Source organism: Polyergus mexicanus, unplaced genomic scaffold (assembly GCF_030449975.1).
Source record: "Polyergus mexicanus isolate NDT 795.1 unplaced genomic scaffold, iyPolMexi1.0 SCAF_20, whole genome shotgun sequence".
Classification (NCBI taxonomy): domain Eukaryota; kingdom Metazoa; phylum Arthropoda; class Insecta; order Hymenoptera; family Formicidae; genus Polyergus; species Polyergus mexicanus.
Genome location: NW_027223340.1, coordinates 2,174,137 through 2,183,568, shown reverse-complemented (window position 1 = coordinate 2,183,568; position 9,432 = coordinate 2,174,137). Strand labels below are relative to the sequence as shown.

The window sequence follows — 9,432 nt, the reverse complement described above, 5'->3', positions numbered from 1 at the left end:
CTTACTATCATTAATGAAGCATAATGATTGCATTCTGTTCAGAATAGTTTTTAGCATTCATTACTATTTGTATTTACATTTATCATGATATAAAAGAACATTTCAATCATGCAGAATATGTAAATGTTCAATCTTCAATGTTTTTTTTAAATGCAATTGTTAACTGTTATTATTTCTTTTAGGAATTTTTACACATAATTCTTCCATAGAATTACAAATAAACAATTCTTTTTTGAAAATAGTGCAATACATAAAATACAGAGTGCTTTCCAGCAACGTACACAGGTGATACTGTGTAACACAGTGTACAACTCAATGCTTTCCAACTATGACACAAGTCAATACACTCGTACACAGCTAAAATGATGTGTTCGACTGTGTCGTCACTCAATTGATTAATAAAACTTATAAATTCTGTTAATAAAATAAAATTGTAACTGTATTTTACTTAATTTACATAATTTGATTAGTTTTTAATCTCTTCTCTACATATTTGATAAAGAAGTTAATAACTCATAAAAAATTTTTGTTGGATAATACTAACTTTTACAGCGAAAATACCTTCTGCGAGTTTAAATTATTATTACAAATCGTTGATATAGACACATATTGAACATATAGATTGGAAACAGCGTACCAGCTATAAATCGATATTGTATAACTGTGTCACACAGTGTATCACTGTGTTCCGTAGCTGGAAAGTACTCACAGTAAAATTTGAAGTATACAACTTTTTTGCACATAAGCAGAATTCGTATTGCAGTATATAGTATTGAATAATCACAGAGTCATATTGCGTTTAATTTTGTGCAATTTATTCTATAAATTTATTAACATGTCTAGAAAGCCATATTAACAGAGACAGTCACATGCTGATTAAATATTTCATATAACAAAATATACAATTAAATTAATTTTCTAAAAAAAAGATACTGTGTTTATGAAAATGTATATATTTATTTAATACTCAAATTAAACACATTAATATGTAACAAATATAAAATTTCTCGTACCACCAGTACTTTATTACTTACTTTGATAACAAAACGTAGACAGGCAAAAATATATTTAGTGAAGAATGATGCTATTCTTTGCAAAGTATTTTGATATATCTTCTTTCCAATTATAAGTTAGTTGGAGATATAACATGAGCACAATTACTTACGACAAAAGCGGTATTACGACAAGAGCATTTCAGACACGTAACGACATGAGCATATTAGGTAAAAAGTTAAATATTCTGCGGGAAAATCGCGGGAAACCACACGCGCTTGCACTGCATTTATTGGCTGCGTTCAGCAGAACAATTGCCGAGTTGTCGTCTTATCAACTCTTTGTGTTGATTTGTTGGTTCTAAAAGTAAGAGCCAATTACGTTCAATTGCTATAAGCGGTTGGTTCTACTGAACGCACCTCTCATATAAGCATGCATAGATTACGTTTACACGTCATCTCTAATGCGGCGTCTACAATAGAGATTTTAAGCCATAAGCCTTAAGAAATTGACCAATCATAGTCGAGTATTTTTCTCATACTTGATTGTGATTGGTCAATTTCTTAAGGTTTAGCGCTTAAAATCTCTATTGTAGATGCCGCATAATCGGTGCTCGAGAAAGTAGGAGTTTTATAAATTATATTATTAATTTCGCTTCTCGATCTTTCTAAAGCTAGACGTTACGTTCGAGGCTTTGTTTTCATTCCGTTTTTGTGGTTTCTTCGTATCGTTCGATTCTGACAAACACCTCGTTGTCGATAGCCGATTGGCTCTCGGAATCGAACGATCGAAATTCCGTTTTTTGTAGTACACGTATCGACCAGGACTATTGTACGTGGATCGCAGAGAAGGGCTTTTAGTTAAGAGACTTCGTCGCAAGCCTTCACCGGGAGCACACCGAAAGTCTAACGCTCGTATAGTTTTAGTTAAAACGATAATTCGCGTGTCCGGTTATATCTTGCTGTCGCGTGCGATTACCTAAGACGGTCCGGGAGTTGGTGTCGAAAGGAATAAACACTTTTCAACAAACTAAACCCGCTCAAGTCATTTACGTCCTATCTCTCCGATCGGCGAAACAAATAAATTCTGTTAATGTGGACGTGTAATTCGAAGGCGCGGCTACATTAAATGGTCCTTCGAGCCGGATATTGGAAAAACAGATAGTGATTCGGTAATCAGTTCGCGGAGTGCGAGTGAGAACGCTGACACGCTAAGGTAACAGCACTTATAAAAACTATCGCGAGACGGAGACGGTGCGCGATATCAAAACATCTATCCGCATTCCGCTGCCGTAAATAATAACGCGAGTGCGTTGAAAGGACTTCCGGGAAAATAAAGTGCGCGAAGTCAACTTTGCATTCCTTTGCATTATTAAAGTTGTGCTCTTAAGCACAACGTATCATTATTATTGGCGCCCTGCGTAATCCGCAATGCCGCGCAAATCTCGCGCTTCTTAGCGCTTTGCACAGCTTAAGTGCAATCTTTGTGCTCTTTAGCACTCCGCACCTCAAAGTGCGTCCTGCGTAATCCGCAGTGCCGCGCAAATCTCGTGCTTCTTAGCGCTTTGCACAGCTTAAGTGCAATCTTTGTGCTCTTTAGCACTCCGCACCTCAGAGTGCGACCTGCGTAATCCGCAATTACACATAGTTGTCGCACGCTTTAGCGCGCTGCACAGTTAAGTGAAAAATTATAGTGCGTCTTCGCACATCCGCGTGCGACGGACTGTCGTCACGCTTCAGCATCTCAACGACCAACGAGTGGTAAATTGTTGCTGAAAGGCTCAATCTTATCGGCATACCGTCATGACGGACTCACTGCAGGGCCTCCTCATCGAGCAATCTATTACAATAAGCTCGATGAAGCGAGTGTTCCCCAACTTTAAGAAAATGGGCAAGGCCAACGTCACGCAATACAAGGCGAAGAGTCGACTGGACGCCTTGGAGACATTATGGGAAAGGTGTCAACGTCTCAACGTCCAGCTTCAGCAAATAGCAACGGCCGACGAACAGCGTACAGTCAAATACTTCACCGAGGAGGAATTTTTTGCGGCCGAGGACGTCTACCACGAAGCGGCGGACTACCTCGCAGACGTGATAGGTAAATTCTCCCGGTGCGACCCGACTGCGGCATCATCGGTAAGCGACATTTCTTCTCGCGAATTGTCTGGTGCGTTTTCATTGCAATTACCACGAATCCCGTTGCCGAAATTTTCCGGTAATTTCGCGGAATGGGAAAACTTCCGCGGAATATTCGAATCGCTCGTCGCCTCGAAAGAATCGCTGTCGAATACGCAGAAATTACATTATTTAAAACCCAGTGTCACGGGCGAAGCCGCTGTATTAATTAATCATGTTAAGATTGCAGACACAAATTACGATGGTGCGTGGAAATTACTTATCGAAGAGTACGATAATCAAAACGCGATAATTCATGCGCATATTCATGCTTTCGCTGATTTGCCTATTATGAAAACGGAATCCGCTGTCGAACTCAAAGGTTTACGCGATACCGTTGCCGCGTCATTAGCCGCGTTAACAAATTTAGGCAGACCTGTTGAAAAATGGGATGACTTATTAGTCTATATTGTTTCGCAAAAATTTAGTCCACGCACACGTAATGAGTGGAATCTGCAACGCGGTAAATCAACCGCCTCTCCGACGTATGAAGAAATTCGAGAGTTTATGACGCTGCGAATTCGAGGACTAACCGATCATTCTAAGTTAAATGCCGATACTTCGTCTCCTAAAAATAAAGGCTCTAATCGGGCCTCGGTGAATAATGTAGCCACCGAAAAATGTTTGAATTGTTCCGGCAATCATAATTTGATGTTATGCGACGAGTTTAAGCGTAAATCCGTCGAACAGAGAACTCAGTTTCTCAAATCACACAAATGTTGCTTTAATTGTTTAAAGGTCGGCCATTTCCCGACCTCATGCAAGAGTAAAAAACGCTGTAATTTGTGCCGACGAGCACATCATACGCTCTTGCATCGTGACTCGAATATACCAGTACAGAAGATTAGTGAAAATTCTGTTTTGGAAAACAAAACGCTTAACGCTCAACCGAGCGGCTCAGCCGCCCCTGAGATAAAGAACGAGACCGCCGTCGCTTCCGTTCAAACGATTCATTCGCCGCTGAAAAATCCGCCGAACGTGTTACTAGCCACCGCATGGGTAATACTTCGTACCATCGAAGGACGTAAATTTAAAGTTCGTGCGTTGTTAGATCAAGGCTCGGCTGTTAGCTTTATCTCGGAATCGTTGTGTCAAACTATGCGCACGAAACGTTCCCGCGCGAGCCTCCACGTACAATGTTTCGGCGAACGATACAGTGGCGTAGCGAAATCTCAGGTGTCTCTTACTCTCGAGTCTTGTAATGGGCGAGGTTCCTCAACCTTTTCTTTGACTGCTTTCGTATATCAAAAAATTACGTCATACGCTGGCTCAAAGACTAAAACTGTAGATTATTGGCCGCATTTACGGAAATTATCTCTCGCGGATCCGGATCCGTTTAGCAATCATCCGATCCATCTGCTCATCGGATCAGATTTATATGGATCGTTATTAAAGCAAAAGGTAAAACATGGTCCGACCGGAACTCCGACGGCCCAGCTTACTGCTTTAGGATGGATATTATCCGGTCCTACCAGCACTTCTAATTCAATTACCGGTTCCGCGACTTCATTAAATTGCGTAACAATTCCTTCGCTTGATTCTCTCCTTCAAAAATTTTGGGAGATCGAGGAAATTTCTTCCGAACTTCAGCTGTCGGAAGAAGATAAAAAATGCGAACAACATTTTATCGAAACACATCAGCGTGCCGAAGACGGCCGCTATATAATATGGTTACCATTTAAAACCAACCCTCCGCTCAATATAGGATCTTCGCGCGAAACTGCCGCGCTTCTTTATTCGAAATTAGAACAACGCCTACGAAAAAATCCGGATCTCGCGAAACCCTATCATTCTTTCTTAAATGAATATAAATCTATGGGTCATATGGAACCTGTCTCCAACGAAAATCCGACGCTTAACCAAGCGGTGTATATACCGCATCATCCGGTACTACGCGAGTCTAGCAGCACGACGAAACTTCGCGTAGTATTTAACGCGTCGTGCAAAACGAGTAATGGTTCTACATTAAATAATCATTTAATGACCGGGCCTAAATTACAACGCGATTTGTCCTCAATTATCCTTCGTTGGCGTCAGTTTCGTTATGTGTACACCGCCGATATCGAAAAGATGTTTCGACAGATCCGCGTTCATCGAGACGATGTCGATTTTTTGCGGATTTTTTGGCGATCTAATATTAATTCTCCGATACAATCTTATCGATTGCTTACAGTTACTTACGGTACTGCTCCAGCTCCGTATTTAGCCATGCGCGTTATCAATCAATTAGCTATCGACGAAGGTCATTCTTTTCCAAAAGCACAAACAATATTACAAGATTTTATTTACGTCGACGACGTTCTATTTGGCGCCGATGAAGTTCCGTCGCTAAAGGAAAGTCGCGATCAGCTTACGAAATTGATGGCGCGAGGCGGTTTTCATTTACGCAAATGGGCTGCCAATTCTATAGAATTATTAACAGACATTCCTCCGGGAGAGCATGAACTCGCTATCGCTCGTACATTCGATAAGGACGATACGCTTAATGTGCTCGGAATTGAGTGGATACCACGAGAAGATTCGTTTCGTTTTCAAATTAAGTCACCTTCGGTCAATATGAATACGAAACGTTTGATACTATCATTTATCGCGAAATTCTTCGATCCATTGGGATGGGTTTCTCCGGTAATAATCACCGCGAAAATTATGATTCAAGAACTGTGGCTAAGAAAACTCGATTGGGATTCTCCTATCGCGGCGGACTTGTTAGAGCCCTGGAAAAAATATTGTGCGGAATTCATAAATTTAAAGGAAATTCGCATTCCGCGATGGACTGGAATGCATCCGAAAAATTTGGCTATCGAGTTGCACGGGTTCGCCGACGCGTCTAATCGCGCGTACGCCGCTGTCGTTTATTTAAGAATTCTCCGATCGCTCAGCGAGTTTTCAGTAGTCTTAATAACCGCAAAATCAAAGGTAGCGCCGATTAAAACGATTAGCGTGCCGCGTCTAGAATTAAATGCCATAGTCTTATTAACTCGATTGCTAGAATTCGTGCAAAAATCGTTAAATTTGCAGCATATTCCGATGTACGGATGGACAGATTCTTCGGTCGCGCTCGCATGGTTACGAGGCCATCCATCAAGATGGACTACTTATGTGGCGAATCGTGTATCGGAAGTACAAACTCGGCTGCCGTCGATTAAATGGAATCACGTCCCATCTAAAGAAAATCCAGCGGATTGCGCGTCGCGAGGTTTGTCACCCGCTGAACTCAGCGATTTCGAACTTTGGTGGGCCGGCCCTGCCTGGTTGCGTTCCCCTTCTACCGCGTGGCCGATCCATGATAAATTAAAAGATCAACTTGAGGCCGATCGTCAGATAATCGAAACCGAAACGCGAAATACGATCGTTTGTCATGCTCAACATATTCTGGAGTGGCAATTACCGAACGAAGTCTCTACATGGAAGAAGTTAATTCGAGTCACGGCACGCGTGCAACGTTTTATTAATAATCTAAAATGTCGCGCGACCAATACGAACGTGAATACGACGTGCTTGTCCGCTGCCGAAATCAAAGAAGCTTCCTTGTTTTGGCTCCGTTACGTGCAACAACGTCGTTTTCCATCCGAAATTCAAGCGTTAAACGATAAAAGTTTACTGCCAAGATCCAGTTCTTTGTTATCGCTTAACCCCTTTCTCGGGAAAGATAAATTAATTCGCCTCGGCGGGCGGATTGACAATTCGTCACTCAGTTATGATGAACGGCATCCTATAATTTTACCGAAACATCGAATTTCGGATTTATTAATAGCTCAAGCTCATAAAGCCTCTCTTCATGGAGGCACTCAATTAATGTTAAGAATTTTACGCCAAAATTATTGGATAATTTCAGCGCGCACCAGTGTAAAATCTCTTATACGTAGTTGTGTAAAGTGCGTACGCGAACGCGCACGTACCTCGCAACAGCTGATGGGGAATCTCCCCCAGCCCCGCGTCACGCCTTCGGCTCCGTTCTCGCACACAGGCGTCGATTACGCCGGGCCGATGAATATTATTCCGTCAGTCGGCCGCGGTCAACGATCCAAAAAATATTATGTTGCCGTTTTTATTTGTCTCTCGACAAAGGCCGTCCATTTAGAATACGTAGATGATTACGCTACTAACGGTTTTCTCTCCGCCTTTCGGAGATTTGCAAGCCGTCGCGGTCTTCCATCCGACATGTACAGTGATAACGGCACTAATTTTCAAGGCGCAGACCGCGAATTAAACACTACCTTTCAGCGACTTGTCGCCGACCCTCAAATACAAGACGCTATAGCTAATGATAACGTAAAATGGCATTTTATACCTCCCTCGGCTCCGCATTTCGGCGGACTTTGGGAAGCCGGTGTCAAAGGATTAAAGTTTCATTTGAAACGAGCGATTGGTTCCCGAACATTATCGCAGATCGAGTTCGCTACGCTGCTGTGTCAAATCGAGGCTTGCCTAAATTCCCGCCCGATTTCCGCGTTACATGATGATCCGAATGACTTTTCCGCGTTAACTCCGGGTCATTTTTTAGTCGGTCGCCCGTTAGTAAGCCCGCCTGAAGAATCTGTTTTAGATATCGATTCGAATCGGCTGTCTCGATGGCAGCAAGTGCGTGCGATTTTAGAGCAGATCTGGCGTTCTTGGTCTTCTGATTATTTGCATACATTGCAACAAAGGCGTAAATGGCGAGAAAACAAACCGGAGCTCAAAATTAACGAGCTGGTACTGTTGAAAAATAATTTGGCACCTCCTTCGAAATGGGAACTTGCCCGAATATTAGACGTACATCCGGGATCGGATGGGCATGTCCGAGTAGTTACATTGCGTACTGCCAAAACCACTCTAAAGCGACCAATAACGCAGATCTGTCAGCTACCAGTATCAAGTGACACTGGCTCTTAAATTAATTTGCGTTTTCTTTTTGCGTTAATAATTAAGTTTGACTTTAATTATCGTCACGCTCTGTATATGTACATATATCTATTATAAGAACGCCTATGTAAATAACCCTGTGCTAAGATTTACTGATTATGTTAATTCATGTATTTCGATTGAATCACCTACGATCTTTGTCTGTACTCTTCTCCTATTATTGTATGTGGAAAAATTTGCTGTAGAGCTCTTCGGACCGTCTGATCGAGAATTATCATTAAGTTGCCGTGTATCGATTATGATGGTAGGATTGAACTGGTTATTTCGTAACCTACCCGGTATACGAGGCGAGCGGGATGTTCGAGAAAGTAGGAGTTTTATAAATTATATTATTAATTTCGCTTCTCGATCTTTCTAAAGCTAGACGTTACGTTCGAGGCTTTGTTTTCATTCCGTTTTTGTGGTTTCTTCGTATCGTTCGATTCTGACAAACACCTCGTTGTCGATAGCCGATTGACTCTCGGAATCGAACGATCGAAATTCCGTTTTTTGTAGTACACGTATCGACCAGGACTATTGTACGTGGATCGCAGAGAAGGGCTTTTAGTTAAGAGACTTCGTCGCAAGCCTTCACCGGGAGCACACCGAAAGTCTAACGCTCGTATAGTTTTAGTTAAAACGATAATTCGCGTGTCCGGTTATATCTTGCTGTCGCGTGCGATTACCTAAGACGGTCCGGGAGTTGGTGTCGAAAGGAATAAACACTTTTCAACAAACTAAACCCGCTCAAGTCATTTACGTCCTATCTCTCCGATCGGCGAAACAAATAAATTCTGTTAATGTGGACGTGTAATTCGAAGGCGCGGCTACACTATGTTTTCGAAAACGATAAGTTAATAATTATACTCGCAAACGCGCATTTGTATATAATGTTTATTTTATTTTACATAAATGTAATTAATGCATAATTAATATTTTTAAGTTAACATAAATATGGCTAAGCAATGAGTTTATGTTAATAGCAAAATAAATCTTATGAGAATTCTACCAAAAATACCATAAAAACAACAGCATTAAATACACATTTTTAATTAGCATAAAGAATAATGAAATGATGAAATCATATCAAAGCACTTCTATAATCTACAAATATTTTGTGGATCTGGAATTATTCGTAACGTTTAGTTTTGGAAATGTATAAATCTTTATTTAGATTTTATATATAAATGTAATCAATGCGTAATTAATATTTTTAGGTCTACAAATAGCTAAGCGATCAGTTGCATGTTATATTAAATAAGAAAATAAATCTTGTGGGAATTTTATCAAAAATATTACATAGACAGTTGAATTGAAAGCGTCAGAATTGGAACCCGAAATAGAAATGTTGAGCATTAGTCAAGGAAAAGAAATAAGGTAA

General features: G+C 41.0%; 1 protein-coding gene across 1 annotated transcript; it reads left to right on the top strand.

Moving 5' to 3' along the window:
* The first annotated feature begins 2,795 nt into the window (after window positions 1-2,795).
* On the top strand, window positions 2,796-8,042 carry LOC138941649 (uncharacterized). Its single transcript, XM_070311491.1, has 2 exons — window positions 2,796-3,397; window positions 3,596-8,042. Exons 1-2 carry the CDS (start codon window positions 2,796-2,798, stop codon window positions 8,040-8,042), a joined length of 5,049 nt encoding a protein of 1,682 aa, XP_070167592.1.
* The last annotated feature ends 1,390 nt before the right edge of the window (window positions 8,043-9,432 follow it).

What these genes read in the sequence shown, in the direction of transcription:
- LOC138941649 (XM_070311491.1), top strand. Translation starts at nt 2,796, where the DNA reads ATGACGGACTCACTGCAGGGCCTCCTCATCGAGCAATCTATTACAATA. An exon ending in TGGAAATTACTTATCGAAGA is followed by an intron (nt 3,398 to 3,595) that starts GTACGATAATCA and finishes GCAAAAATTTAG; the next exon opens with TCCACGCACACGTAATGAGT.